Source organism: Mytilus trossulus, chromosome 1 (assembly GCF_036588685.1).
Source record: "Mytilus trossulus isolate FHL-02 chromosome 1, PNRI_Mtr1.1.1.hap1, whole genome shotgun sequence".
NCBI lineage: Eukaryota > Metazoa > Mollusca > Bivalvia > Mytilida > Mytilidae > Mytilus > Mytilus trossulus.
Window position 1 is genome coordinate 82,605,217 of NC_086373.1, and position 16,535 is coordinate 82,621,751.

The 16,535-nt window shown below is 30.4% G+C and overlaps 1 protein-coding gene across 1 annotated transcript; it reads right to left on the bottom strand.

Moving 5' to 3' along the window:
• Positions 1 to 1,401: 1,401 nt before the first annotated feature.
• LOC134687264 (probable rRNA-processing protein EBP2) lies at positions 1,402 to 14,669 on the bottom strand. The gene is made up of 9 exons (XM_063547418.1): positions 14,542 to 14,669; positions 10,846 to 10,935; positions 8,407 to 8,558; positions 7,934 to 8,057; positions 7,038 to 7,127; positions 6,254 to 6,329; positions 5,286 to 5,379; positions 2,556 to 2,706; positions 1,402 to 1,803 (listed from the first exon to the last, which is right to left on the bottom strand). The coding sequence occupies exons 1-9, from the start codon at positions 14,590 to 14,592 to the stop codon at positions 1,744 to 1,746; spliced, it is 888 nt and encodes a 295-aa protein (XP_063403488.1). The 5' UTR covers positions 14,593 to 14,669; the 3' UTR covers positions 1,402 to 1,743.
• Between the last annotated feature and the right edge of the window lie 1,866 nt (positions 14,670 to 16,535).

Sequence of the window (16,535 nt, forward strand, 5' to 3'; positions counted from 1 at the left end):
ACTTTTTTTGGATATTGGATAAGAACTTTATGGTTTACATGTCTGTCTGACAGGATTATCTGACTTAGATCAAAACGATTTTGAAATTCTTGTAAAACCTTTATCTTTGAGAATTTTTACAAGAAACCAATGGTTGGTAAAGCAGGCAAGACATTTCATCTTGTGCACTCTTGTTCTAAACTAAATAACAGTGAATCAAAAACCTAATCGTTAACAAAATAAATAAGTTTACATCAAAGATATGCCAGCAGCAAACAAATTGTAGACACTGACAATTTCAAATTTTCTTAGTTCTTAGGTTACAGTAAAACTCCTAAAACAAAACTGGAATTAACTATTTACAATGGTTCTACAATTGTACCTAAAATAAACTAAAGAAATATTGACATGACAAAGCGGTCAGGACCGTTGCACATGGGTCATTGCAAAAAAAGAATGCCTCTGCTGTTTAGTTACTTCAGCATAAAAATACATTGTGCTGAATAGTTTACATCTACTTCCATTTGTTCACTGGTGGATAGTTGTCTCATTGGCAAACAAACCACATTTTCGTATTTTTATATTAAAGACAAGAGGGAGGGAACTTATTTTAAGAGGGGTATTCCCAACCCATGATAACCTAAATGATATTTCAGGTAAAACGCATTATAATGCCAAGTGTCAAAATCAACTTTTCAATGCCATACAACTATGAACCAAAACAATAAGCTTTTCAATGAACCTGATAATCATAATCATCATGAGGAAAAATTGATGAGATTGTTGTCTGATTTGATAGATCAGAGATCCAGATCAATGTTTTGTTAAAATAAGGATATCATGGGTGGGCTGTCACAAATTAATGCCAAAAGTATTAAGATATTAAGAAAACAAATATCATATAGTTACTTGAAATTCTTCAGAATTTAAAATAGCAGGATTAATGATGTTTTGTAGGTAAAACCAGCATATTCTGTTAAGGTGATTCAAGCTTAGAAATACAATGTATATGTCTTGGGTTATATAAGTATTTGGTAGACTTTGATGTGAAATGAATCTCAAATTGCATCACATGGTTAAGAATGTAGAAATGAAGCCTGATAAGAAATTCAAGTTGCTTTTATTAGCAGATCCTCAGAAAAATGTGATGGACAGTCAATACACCACATAATCTGTTCGGATAAAAAGGTAAAAAATGTATCTGGTAAACAAAATCTAATGAGCGATGAATCTGAAAACTTATCACACAGTATATCATGTTTACATGAAACATGAAGACAAATTTAAGGTAATCCTTATAATTTTGTAAATCTCTTGAAAAATGTGTCTGAAATTTTCAAACATAGCCATTACTTGTTCTAGGATATAAGCATTCAGTCAATATGATGTGAGCAATGAATCTGAAAACACGCTGAATCAACAGATATTTTGACTGGTTTATTGATCAAACTGAACATATGAGTCCACTGTTGAATTCATGTGTGATGTTTACGGTATCTCATTTACAACATGGAAAATATATATAAAATAATAATGATGCAAAAGTCATTACAATAGAATTGTCTATTTGAATATTAAATACAAGTACCAGAATACTTGTTAAATCTTTATTCTCATAAAGATTTTGTACTGTTAGGCATTAAAAAATGTCACTTTTATTTTTCAATATGATTTGCTCAACAATCTAAATGGTATATGTGTATTCTACTGTTAGCTTTAACATGTCACATCAAGTTTAAACTGTTTATGGCAGGAATGTCATTCTCATTTTTTCCTGTTTTTTATGTTCTGTCTTCTTGACTTCCCAGGTCTGCTTTGTGATGTCTGTAAAAGAAAAACAAGTGTCAAAAACTTTCTATCACAAGAATATTTGAACATTATTAATTATTTCTTACTAAAATGCCTTCCTAGGTAGAGTCAATCCAAGAATCTCAGTTCTAAAGGAAGTCAATGGCTTCAGAGAAAGAGATTTTGAATAGATTTCCATATGATCTTTTTAATATATATGTATATATATCACAGACTTATATGGCTAAAGATTGATTATTCTGTGATCAAATAAATCAATAACATATTTTGCATGCAGTCTTTAACACTCAAATCATCACTTTGAGTAGGTATTTTTAAATGGTAATGAAGACCCTTGGAACGAAAAAAATTTGAAATGCAAAAATAACTAGATTTCACCACTTCATAAAATTTCTTCAAGAAAACTTACAACACTTGGAGAGTTAGCTCCCTTAACTGTAATTACACATTACTTTAATTATGCATAGTTTTGATCTGACAAAGTGTTTTTATATATTTTGTTCTTTAAAGTGTTGAAATGAATTATTGGTGTATGCTTTTGTAGTCTTGTGGTAACTATTTTATGCCTTTTAAGGACAAACAGATTGTTCGCTGAAATCAATGAGATACACTTTCAAAAATTACGTCTTCTTATTTAAAATTTTAAAGATAAATTATTTTTATCAAAATACGAGAAAAAAATCATCCATATACAATGAGTCTGTAAAAAAAATTAAAAGTGAATGCTAATAGACAGTTGATATAACTTGTATGGTCAATTTATCTACCTTTTTTACTTTCTGTCCTGGTCTTTTCTGGTTTACTCTTGGGTTAAAATCTGACATATCTCTTGCACTATCTGAAGTGTTTTGTTTTCCTCTCTTTTTCTGGCCTCCAAACCCAAATTTTTTATTTTTATATTCCCTTTTCTTATTTGACCTACCAAAAGAAATAAAAGCACATATTTGTTACAACATTTAAAATAATAATGAAAGGAAGATTTGTCTATAATATTTATTCCCATCTATGACAAATATCAATACTATTGAACTACCACTAGATATGCAATTCCTTTTTTTGAACAAATGTTGATTGAATGCATTGTTCAATGACTAAGTGTAGTATATAGATGCACATTGTATGCTTTCTATTTCAGTATTCTGGCCAGGGTGCACTTTGTGCATTTTTATTAATTGATGAAAGTAACTGATTACTGTTTTAATTTCACACTTTAAATTTGTATCTTTAAAATTAACTATACAGCAAATAACTGTTTTTGGAGTGATTGCTTGTATTGATAAATCTGGTTTATTGGTTCTAATGACTTATCATCCTTGATGCTGATGATGTATGAAGACCATTATAAAACAAAAGTAAATAAATAAAACAGGCTGTCCAATGATACCAAGCTGGGCTTTTATAACACAGGGAAAAAAATTAACTGTCGCCCAGGGCGACCAGAAATTGACCTGGGCGATCTTTTTACTCAGTTGTGGTAGCCCAGATAGCGAATTGAAAACAAGTACTTGAATGACTGAAATCCGTCATTTACGACTCCAAGTACTGGATACTTCATGGACAGAAATTTAAATTTAAAAAGAAAAATCTTTGCATCAAAGTCGAGGTCGCGATAAACAAGGATGTCAAATCAGTGTTTACCTTTGAAATATTGTTCACCTTAATTCAGGTCACTGATTGGTTGTCTATTTAAAGTCGGAATGTATCTTATGTTTGCAAGGATAACAAGAGAGGTGTTCTGATGGTCATTAAGCAATCATGGTTTTGGCTTCAAGAAAGTCAGGGAAGATGACAATAGCATGTCACGAAGTAATATCAGTCAAATAAAAGAAAGTTTAATATATTATGTTGTTAAGATTCTGGAAAACAGTACCTTTTGTAGTTACCTTTTCAAAGACCACGTGGTGTACAGAGAATGAAGGTCAAAAACGAAAGTAGAATATTATCGTCAACAATAAATAACATTTATAGTTAAAATGATTAAAGTTCCTTACTAACTGAACAGTTAACAAACAAAATGAAAATCAGAGAAGATATCAAGTTCATGACTACGCTTTTGAAATATGTGAAATAGTCTTGAGAAAAAAGGGGGGTCATTTGTTTACAAATGTACGTAATTTAATAGGCAAAATGAATTGACCAAGATATTTAGTTAATTAGATTATTATAGAAATAAAATGAAATATTTCATCTATCATCTACATGTATTCTAGAACAGAGAATTCTTTAGTTGTCTTTTTAAAAAATATATGTACTTGTAACTTGTATTCCATAACTTCCTCCAATAAAGGAGCACCTCAATCAATGAGTATTCCACCCCCAGTTCAAAAGTACTTATATCAAAATTACCAAACCTATTTTATAACATCTGTTCAAGTTGTAAATGTGTTTAATTTTTTATACATGTTAGTAACAAACTTAAATTTTGATTTAAAAATCATTTTCATGATTCAGAATAGACTATTATCATCAGAAAGTGCATCATAAGCCTATTTGGCTGGCTGATTATTTTGTATTTTAAAACATGTATTTATTTGTATATTCAGGGTGCACTATAATAAATAATTCTTCTTCTTCTTCTTCTTCTATATCTGAATTACAGGGCATGAAGATTCCCATTTTGCAAATGATTTTTTTTTTATGAAATTTGATTGAAGTTAACAACAAAAATAAGAAAAAAATTACATTTTCTCAGGCATCTAAATCACCTCCAGGTATATTCAGAATGCAGGATTTTGAGTATAAAATTTCAACATTTTCTTGGGATGGCATGCCCCCAAACCCCCCTAGGAAGTTCAGCCCGCTTCGCTGGCTTCACCGGTGATAGTAAAATTATGTGGGCTACTGACTTTTTGTCTGGGCTAACTGATTTTCAAGTTTAGTAGCCCAGCTGGCAACTGGCCTTTTTAAGTTAATTTTGACCCCTGTAACAGTTACTAATGCAATTTTTGAAGTAATTTGGGGCCATATCTTTCCACTCATACATGGGAAATTTATTAATATCAAACTTAAATATGCTGTTTTTGATTGCAAAATGGGGAAAAAAATGGAATCCTTAAATAAAAACATTTAGGGACATAACTATAGAACGTTAAGTGACTCACTAGTTAACACATCACTCTGTCTGCTTGTTTAGGTTCTTACCATTATTAATGAATTTCATAGAATGTGGATAAGAAAAATTTATGTTAAAAGTGAGTAAATGAAAAAAAAAATCCAATTTTCAAAGTTAAAATGTGTATAAGTGACTCACTGTCCTAATTCAAACTATGTCTGCAAGTTTTGATCTCAGCATTGCAGGGGCGGATCCAGCCATTTTAAAAAGGGGGAGGAGGGTTCCAATTTTAAAAATATATATTTTTCAAAGTTACAAAGGGACATAACTCTAGAACAGTAAGCGAATTATTGCCCAAATTCGAACTCTTGTCTACAAGTTTTGTTCTTAGAATAGTGTATGCTAAAATAAGCATGTGTCAAACATTTTTTTTCTCAGTTTATACCTAACTTCCTTTTTATCTGTCTGTTTTCCTCCTTGTTTTTTTGTAGATCCTGGTTTTTCTAGATCATCCAAAAAGTCTAATTTGTTTTTTTGACCTGAAAAATAAAATAACAGTAAGATATTCTGAAAAGTGTTTAAAAGCTTTTCTCAACTTTATAATAGTCTTAAAAATAGACAATTGTTAAAACACTATCTGTTAAGCTCTAATTTGTCACTATGTCATGTATGTTAGACAAGCTGTGTAAAATTTAACATAGTATTTATAAAACAAGAATGTGTCCCAAGTACATGGATGCCCCATCCACACTATCATTTTATATTTTCAGAGGACCGTGAAAATGGGGTAAAACCTCTAATTTGGCATACAAATTAGAAAGATGATGGCATAGGGAACATTTGTACTAAGTTTCAAGTTAATTGGACTTCAACTTCATCAAAAACTTCCTCTACCAAAAAGTTTAACCTGAAGCTGGACGAATGGACGGACAGACCAAATAGATGCACAGACCAGAAAATATAACGCCCCTCTCCTATCGTAGGTGTGGAATTATATTTATTTTATTATTTGGCAAATAAAGACAACAGTAATATAACACTGTTCAAAAGTCATAAATTGATTGAGAGAAAACAAATCTGGGTTCTTACTAAAACTGAAGGAAACACAACAATGAGAGGAAAACAACCAAACAAAAGAAACACGTAGGTGCAACAAAAAACGATGCAACATACATAGAAATGAACTATTAGATAACAACTGCTGTATTCCTGACTTGGTACAGGACATTTTCATTTTCTGGCCCTATATAAAAGACTATACAGTATAGATTTTGCTCATTGTTGGAGGCTGTTTGATGACCCATAGTTATTAACTTCGATGTCATTTTATATTTAGTGGAGTGTTAGTTGTCTCACTGGCAATCATACCACATCTTTTAATCACTATACATAATGTATCAACCAATAAATTACCTTTTCTATATTTTTTTACTGCCTCCATCATTTCTTTTTTATCTTTCTGTCGTTTTAATAGTACTTCTTGTTGAACCTGCAATACAGATTTTTTCAAATGCATTTACAAGAATAATACAAACATACTTTTATAAAGTGTGAATCTTATACATTCTGAGTAGGCATGCAATAACAAAAATTTAGACTGAATTTTACAGCTTCAAAAAAAAAAAAAAGATATGCAACACTCAAGTGATTATAACAGTGAAATTGAATTTGTCTGTCCTTATTATCCAAAAATCCAAATTGTTGCCATAAGCTTAAGTCATTATAATTGATGAATATGATCCCTTGAATTTCAAATTTTTATTCCCTTAGTACATATTATTAAATATCATCTACATCTAGTAAAGCATTAAAGCAGAAATTTCTTCAATTGTTTTGTTAGATATGGTCAAATCAAATTGTTGATGAAACCTATTCAAATGCTTGCATCGAAATTTGGGACTGAAATATAGAAACAAGTCAACAAACCTCATTCTCAATTGTAACTTTCTTAATTTTTCAGAATTCATTGACCACTTTCCAAATATCCTTAATTAATTTCTATATGGGTAGACCTTGGCATGGGAGAAAACTGTCCACATTGCAATGTGTTTGCAATAGCCATATTTATAGAAGCCTTCAAACACTAAGGTGAGATAGAATTAATATAATCTGTGAAACTTAGAAATTAATAATACACCAATGAAAAAGGTTTATACAAACAAACCTGCAATTCTTAACAGCAACTTCAAAATCTTACCTTTTTGCCATATTTGCGGAGTTCTCGTAATTTCTTTGCTTTTTCTGATTTTTCTATAGACAACTGTTTATGTAATAATCTTTCCCTAACCTAAAATGTAAAGATTTATGAAAAGTAAAACACAATATACATTATTTCCTATCGATTCTAATTGCATTAGTTTTGCTTGATAAAAGGAGCAAATGATATAATATTCAAACAATACTTCCGAAGAAAAACCAATGTTTTTAAGTTGTAAATGTTTGTGTTATTTTGGTCTTTTGTGGATAGTTGTCTCATTGGCAATCATACCACATCTTCTTTTTTATACAATATACAATATTTTGAAACAAATTATAGAGAATATGTTATAGGTGTGTCAAAGAAAAGCTGTTGGAAGTTATACAAAACAAAACAAAAAAGAATTTCAATTTTACAAAATGGTAAAAACACCAACAATTACAAAAACTAAAGCATGAAAACTAAAGTAAAATATAGTCCAATATTTCAACCTAAAAGGTTTTCATCAAGGGATGTGGAATAGAGAATATTTTCCAGGGTTCATTTAATGACCTTAGACTTGATGAACACTATTTGAAACTATTGTTTGGTCTTGACAAGATATTTCTTTTTTCCCCCCTTTTGGACAACCCTTGACAAAATATTGGTTCTCCTTTTTTTCTTTCATCTTTTATCTACATACAATGATTGCAATCAATAACAATAAATCCAGAAATTATTGAGTGCATTTATTATTGCAATTTTGTCATTTTAAACCAGAATGCAACTTTAATTATTGCGATATTGAGAAAAACTCTCTTTAATTCATATAAAAAATTTCAAAATGCAAGTTAAATTATTGCAATTATAACCATGTTGCATTGTCACCATTATTTCTGAATTTACAGTAATTATACCCTTTTCATATGGTCATCTGTTTTAGCCATCTGTGCAAAATAATCTTCTGGTCTTTTTGTTTTTATACCCATTTTGTGGAGTTTTGGAATAGCTGACAACACTGTAGCTTGAGCTTGTCTGTAACTGAAAAATAAAAACTCAAATATTGAAGCTTTTAAATTTTAGCTGATATAAGACAGAGTTATTAATCAATATTATCTTGATATTGTTAATTTCATTTAATCACCAATAATTATTTTCAAATAGAGATTTTTTTAGCAGAAAGGCTGATTGGCTAGGATGTATGGACATTGCTATTTGAATATACTGTTAAACAACACATGACTGATTTATTTCTCTGATTTTCTAAAGTATAACAACATTTAAACTTGGTTCCTTGTTTAAGTATACCATGTACACTGTTAATCAACCAGTTAGAAGACAAGAAATGTGTTGAGACTTATAAAATGACTTGAGAAATATTAAATCTTACAACAACATTTCCCTCCTAAAATCATTATGTATATCATCTCCCCCTTGTATCTCTGTACCAGGCTGAGCTGGTGCTGGTTCACTGGTAGTATCAAGTCTTTCTATCCAGTCTAATTTAGACTTTAATTCATCTAGTTTACTCTTCATTCCAGCCTGCATAAATATTAACATAAAGACATTCAGCTACAAGTATGATTAAAACACTTTCTCTAATTTTCATGCTATTTTCACATTTCCTGACCGGTGTGAGAAAAATATTTCTAATCTCTTGTGAAAAATTTGTTCTCAGCAAATGATTGGTCGAAATTTTATTGTGATGTTAATTTTTTTTTGTTTCTTCTGAATTTTCCTATTGTGACATCATGAAAAAAGACGACCTTACCCGATGATGTCACATAAAAAGTACACAACTTTCTTCAAATCTTTGAAAAAGAAGGATAAAAATCATTAGAGAAACAGATTCCTCCACTATTACTCGTGTATAATGGTATTTCTCCACTCTCAACAGTTAAATTTTAACTATTTAAAAAGCTTGGCACATACCTGTCAACTGACCCGTATTCTGCGGGTGTGACCCGAGATTTTCACAATTATGAGGGATCACCCGGACACCCGCCGGGTCATTCAAATAACCCGGGAATTCCGAAAATGACCCGATTTCACCCGTTTTTCTTAGCTTTGAGATTGATTTCATAAGTAATATTCCTTTGAAATACCGGCAAATTCGTAATTCTTCCATGAACAGGAAGTTCATTTAGCTATACAAACTGTCAAATTAAGTGACCCATTAAGTGTATGGCTTCACTTGACAGCTTTGGTGTCAAACAAACTGTTGATTAACACCAATTACCTTAGCTTTAGGTCGTAAATAAATTGTAAACATATTTCAAATAGACGTCTAGAGTTACTTCCCCTTATTTGTCACCATTCAAAATTATTCCATATATTTACGTTTTATGGGTGAAAAAGATTAAATCATTAATAAATATAAAATTCAAATACATATTGAAAACTAAATTTTTATTATTTATATACCTTTATACAATTTTTAAAAAAAGTAGAAAATTATTTTTTACATTTATACCTTCTTTAACTATATTACTATATTTTATCACAGTCTAATTTCCTTCTACAACCTAAAATAGTATGTCTAAAGGCTACATATCCAGCAATCTCAAACATTTAATAATCACTTTTGAACAATTTTAATTTTTATTTGAATGAATACAAATAGTAAAGAACATAAGAGAATTATAAAAATCTTTAAAAGTGCAATGAAGTAATAATTAATAGGATTTAAAATGACTTAACCAAGTGAACATGCATTGATGTTGTGGTATCTTTGATATACTTTGCAAGAAAATGTACCATGAATACTGAAATTCAGCTCGAAAAAGTTCGTACGCGTTATGACCTGAGATTTGATTCTTCAATGCAGGTCATGACCTGCATTTTCATCGTCACAGGTTGACAGGTATGTTGGCAAAGCCTCGAGCTTTAAATACTAAAATTTAACTGTCGAGAGTGAATAAATATCGTAACACACTTGTTGGAGTTGTGGAATCTATATTTCGTAATTGTAAATAAAATGAAAATATAAATATAAATTATGGAAATAAAGAGCTTGACATGTTTTTTCTGAAGACCTTATGTTTACTGATAAATCTCTTTTATGTTGTTGGGTTCTTGTTTCAATCAAATTTACCCATCGTCCTTTTATTAATTGAAACAAACAAAAATTGTTGTTGATGATCACTCAGTGTATTTAAACATGAACATTGAAGTAACATATGACCACTATTAAGAAGTGAATATTAGAGGCAACGGGGCGGGACTGTAAATTGATTTACATGACCTCCAAACCTCAAAAGAAAACAACTAAAAATCTGCAGAGAAGATTGCAAAGATATAATATTATCTACGGTTACACTGCTACCATGTCTACTGAAGAAAAAACAAATTGTGAATTTTGAGGTAATAATTTTGTTTTCTTAAACATTAATGTATTAAAATAATGAATTGTTCAACTCATTTTGATTTTCCGCTATCTGCAACACTTGCACCCTTACATCCAAATTACAAATGTATTTGCATTATATAAACATGACAAATGTTTATAAAAAGAAAATTCAGGAGTGTCCCATTTACATATAATCAAAGATTTTCTTTCACATTATCATTCTAGTTTGAATTATTAGTTAAAAGAAATAACAATCAAATGCAACTTTCAAGCAAACATATGGACCAATACACAGTAAAAAGACAAAAAAAAAATCCTTTAAAATTTTTATAAGTGGTGCTCTATGCTTAATAATATGTTTTTATTTATAATTTTCTGACATTACTATGTTAGTTTATATTAAATTCTTATTACCGTTACACAAACAAATATTTTTCTCCTTTATGAACTGCTCTAAACATAATAGAAAAAGATACTTACCACATCGTTGATATAATGTTTTTCTATACTGGCTGGCAGAGCTACATTGAGTCCAGGTTTCAGTTTACCAGAACTGAAGTCTAATTGCAACTGCAAGAATATATAACATTTATAAATATATTGCTGTTTATGTCCAAATACTATAATGACAGTTACTGAGCATTGCCGAGGCTACATTATTATTCATTTGATACCATATTTTGCCGGTTTGATGGGTACAGGTAACCATCAAAATGAAATCAAATATCCAGGAAAATACAAATGTTTCTGAATCCAGGTGATATTGATACTCACAAAAATAAATGAAACCACAGTAATAGAAAGGTTTAACTATCCGTAGGCCTGTAAGGTTTTACCTCATTTGATATGTTCTAGAGGAAATATATGAAGTTTACTGCATGTAAAACATTTGATCTTTACACCACTTTATTAAATTAGTTTATTAATTGATACACCTGCCATAAAAAAATAATGTTGTTGTGTTTCTTCCTGAAATGTTATTTTCTTCATTTCTAATCAGCCACAGATTTTTTTTCCACATAGAGAAAGCCTTTACTGAAACTTTACATGTGGGTGGAATCAGAAAAAATGAGGCAAAAGTGTGACGAGCATGGTCAAAAATAAACATATTTTTTGGGGTTCAGGATTTGTCCCACCACCTTCACCATATCATTTATTTTATGAAACTTAAGTGTCCAGACAAAGCATTAAGACATTAAGAATAATTTTAACTTTTAATAACTAACAAAATCAGTAATTTGAACAAATACAACTAAACATATACACATGATTTACATCAATTAAGAATACATTAAAAGCATAAACATATTTCCTATTAATGCCAGGTTGATTAAGGAACATTTGGATACCAAATTCTCTATACATTATCGCCGTCAATTTGAAAAAAATCCTGTTTTAGCACTTTATGTATGGCAGATTATGAATGACCTGGTTATAAAAGTTTAAATACAGAAAAAAATTACTTGAGAATATTAACAAAAACACCTTTCCATTAAAGACGCAATTTTTGGTAACAATCAGCAAAAAAAAATATACCAATATAGGCTACACTTTTAAAGTAATCATCTTTTTAGAAAAGCATCCATTTCTGGGATTTTGTCACACTCCTGACATATTTGACACATATCATATATATCAAAAAATATATAATATGAATGCATTTATCACATGTTGGAAGAAAAGTATCAAAAACCAGAAGGCAATTCTATCGAAATTTCATGAAATTATTGAATATATAGAATATGTTCTCTTTTTTTTTTAATCAACATAAGGGTGGAATCAGAAAAAATGAAGATTTTAACATATTGGGGCATATTGTTTCCCCCATTATATTTAGGAAAGTAAATTAAATGTCAAACCAACAAGTTCAATACCAGCTAACTTGCAGCCAAATTTCATTTAGATATCTTGTACCAGCCAAAAGTTTTATTAAAAAAACATGTCAAATTTGTCAGGAGTGTGACGCTTTTTGTGTGACAGGATTTTTTTTTAATAATTTACATGTTGAGTAAAAATTATTATGATGAATGCATGTATATGAAGATGGTTTAAAATCATTCTTCAATACTAGGTATTGTAGATTATAGATTGGTGTTATCATTGCACAAATATTATGTAAATAAATATAGTGTGAAAAGATATGTACCAAAAATTAATATTGGCAAAATTTGATAATTTCTAAATTAAAGTGTTATGGTTGTATTTTAAAGGAGTATTTGTGTGTAAAACTGGTAAGTATTTATTGTATACATGTATAAGCTATCCATAAAAGGCTATACAGACATCCTGAGGTGCATAATTCACATATTGGATTAACTTCTATACAAGCACCCAAAAATGTCAGGAGTGTGACAACTGTCAAATTTATATAATGCTTTTCATCTTACATTGTTATTTATTTTTCAGAAGCACCTGTTCCATAGATAAGAAAAACATTTAGTGCAGCTGTGATAATCTATATGTTGAATCTACACACTTGATTTTTAGATGTCAGGAGTGTGACACTTTTTTTATACATTCAATGACATATATTGTTTAAATTTTGTATTTACTAACCTTCTTCTATCAAAATTTTGACACCAAGTAACAATGGATCATTTTTTTTAATATGTAATTAAAATTTAAACAATGTCATTGAATGTATAAAAAAAGTGTCACACTCCTGACATCTAAAAATCAAGTGTGTAGATTCAACATATAGGTTATCACAGCTGCAATAAATGTTTTTCTTCTCTATGGAACAGGTGCTTCTGAAAAATAAATAACAATGTAAGATGAAAAGCATTATATAAATTTGGTACATGTTTAAAGACAGTTGTCACACTCCTGACATTTTTGGGTGCTTGTATAGAAGTTAATCCAATATGTGAATTATGCACCTCAGGATGTCTGTATAGCCTTTTATGGATAGCTTATACGTGTATACAATAAATACTTACCAGTTTTACACACAAATACTCCTTTAAAATACAACCATAACACTTTAATTTAGAAATTATCAAATTTTGCCAATATTAATTTTTGGTACATACCTTTTCATAATGTATATTTATTTACATAATATTTGTGCAATGATAACACCAATCTATAATCTACATATTGAAGAATGATTATAAACCATCTTCATATACATGCATTCATCATAATAATTTTTACTCAACATGTAAATTATTAAAAAAAAATCCTGTCACACAAAAAGCGTCACACTCCTGACAAATTTGACATGTTTTTTTAATAAAACTTTTGGCTGGTACAAGATATCTAAATGAAATTTGGCTGCAAGTTAGCTGGTATTGAACTTGTTGGTTTGACATTTAATTTACTTTCCTAAATATAATGGGGCAAACAATATGCCCCAATATGTTAAAATCTTCATTTTTTCTGATTCCACCCAGGTATGTCTTCATTTTGGCAGCTTCTGTCATGCATATTTCTTGACAATCGTTTAGGTGGAATCAGACAATCTTCCTTTGTCACAGCAACTTTCTCATTTGCTATTTTGAAGAGCATGGTAAGTCTTGCATCCTTTCGCCTTTGTTCAAGGGATCTCCATTCTAGGTGGTTTAGCATCATGCTTACACTAGAGTGATTATGGTGTTTGTTCATCACATATCCTGCTCGTTTCTGGACCATCTCTAGTCGGTCAATTTCTGTTTTATTGTATGGATCCGATACATGATACAGGACTGCTTAGGGGGGTAGGAAGGATTCTATCCTGAAATCCAGGACTTAAAAACATGAAATCGCGAGTCCCGATAAAGGTCCTGGCCCCCTCAGGACTGGCATATTTTGTTATTGGTCTTACGAGGATTAGGATACTCCAATTACCAATACAGTAACTTTGATAGATTTTAAGAGCTCATTCTACATGTTACTTAAAAAAGTGAAATCAAACTACATAAGCTCAAATTAGTTGTACATGTAGATATTCGAACCAAACTGGGACATATCTAACCTGGGATAATGAACTGATGTCTGATGAAACCTAAAGCACAGGGGCTTGTTACAATTGCCGGGTTTACTATCCATACGAACCCTTCGTATGAATAGTAAACCCGGCAATTATTGTAACAAGCCCCTGTGCCTAAAGTGAGGCTAAACCGTAAACGACAGTCGAATAGCATATTTCCCCTCAACTTTTACTGTCGTCATTTGTTATATACAGCAGAAATTTACCTGAGTATCAGAATCCACACTCTCTGAATCGGAAGAATCTAGGTCTGACATTTTTCAATGAAAAAACAAAAACACGTGTGTCAAAGAAAAACAACTAAATAATAATATCCGGAGTCAAATAAGGGAGACACGAATATATTACGGAAACCTGTGGCGGTACTAGTACGGATTACTAGTACGGATTAGTAGTTCCTTTCAATTTCCTTTGTTAAGGGGAAGTTAAACAACTGATAAGATATTATTTTTATCCATTTTAAAATTTTAAGATGTATAGTGTACATACAAGTTCCTGTTTTTAACTAATTTTTAGTTATATCCTATTCTAACTCTGTTACTATTATTTTAAATTTTAACTAGTAGATAAGATTTTAAATAACGCAATTTTAAAAATAAACAAAATTTTTAAATGCGGTGACCCTGCAGATAGGGTGGACTTCCTGAAGAAGAAGAAGAAGAAGAAGAAGAAGGTACTGACGTGTAATCAGTGGAAGTGATGAACCGATGGAATAGGACCAGATTAAACATGTTAAAGGATTCATGATAAGGGCGAATAAATTTTAGTTTTAGTTTTAAATGTATCAGATCTTTAATGTAAATTTGTTGCGGCTCACTAAATAAAAATACCAAAGGTGCAGTTTCGACAGTCGATCGCCGCGGATTGATTATTTTTATATTATCGTTTTTAAATGACATACTCATGATATTGTTAACACGTGTGCCCTATTCCGCAAAACACAGGCATAATTTAGAATCGTTGTTGTATACTTACCAAAACAACCAACAATACCCCCCCCCCCCCAAAAAAAAAAAAAAACCCAACTGAAAACCCACCAAATATCAAAAGACATAAACTTGAAATCAACCAAAGATATATAGAAGGAGAGAACACATTATATTGTTCCACTTCTATATAGCAACATTACAGCAGCGTCTGAGTATGAAGTAGGCTATATACCTCACAGTTGATGCGATATAGGAGTATGACTGTAGATATTTCGCACCTACCCGCACATTTGTTGTTCTCACATCGAACATATACATAAAACAGTACGATAATAGTACGATGATGGAATTTGTTCATACTTTGTATAACTTTGACGTAGATGTGTTCAAAAATATAATTAACTTGAATGTTGAAACCGAGCATTTAAGCTACAAGTTGTGACGAAATTAAGCCTACACATTTTGTATGGATTATACAGAAAACTGAAAAACATCATAATGTGATTAGAAGCTACACTAAATGATAGAATTGTAAAATAAAATACGAGAAGTTAATAAGCATTTAGAATGTCTTTGAGAATATAAAATAGAAAAGATAGGGTCACCGTACGTTTTTCTAGCAAAAAATTTCTTGTAGGTTCCCCTAAATATATATATTTTAAAACATTTCAAAACCAAGCAAAAATAATCTACACTCATAAAAGTATTTTAATATTTATAAGTAATAATCTAATAAATTTGTTCTTTTACACATTAGCTATCTACATTCCTTTATCAAACTTTGCTAACTTGATTGAAAATCTGGACCGCAGGTACTCTGTGGTTTACAATACAAGATGGCGAAAGACACCTTTACTACCTTAACCCGAGAATTCAAGTGGTGAAATTAAAATCGTTTCAATTTTTGGTAAACCCTCATTTGAGTTATGATACATAAACAGATCCTCAAATCTGCACATATAGTCATTTTAGGCATGGAAATTGTTTGAATGAGTGTTTATTTCAGTTTGTATTCATTCACAATTACTACTGAGACTGCACTGTTTGGGAAACAATTTGTCTTTTTGGAAATAATTTTAAGCCATTTTTTTCAAATTGGGATTTATTCTCCACTAATTAAAGGCAAACAATATCACTGCCAGTCTTTAAATTCTATGTTGTGCCAGAGACATATCTCTGGTTGTGCTCTATATATATACTGTGTGTCTTTTGATACTTATTTTTGGCAAAGCGTTATCAGCTCATTTTTTACTCATGAGTGTGTGTGTCCC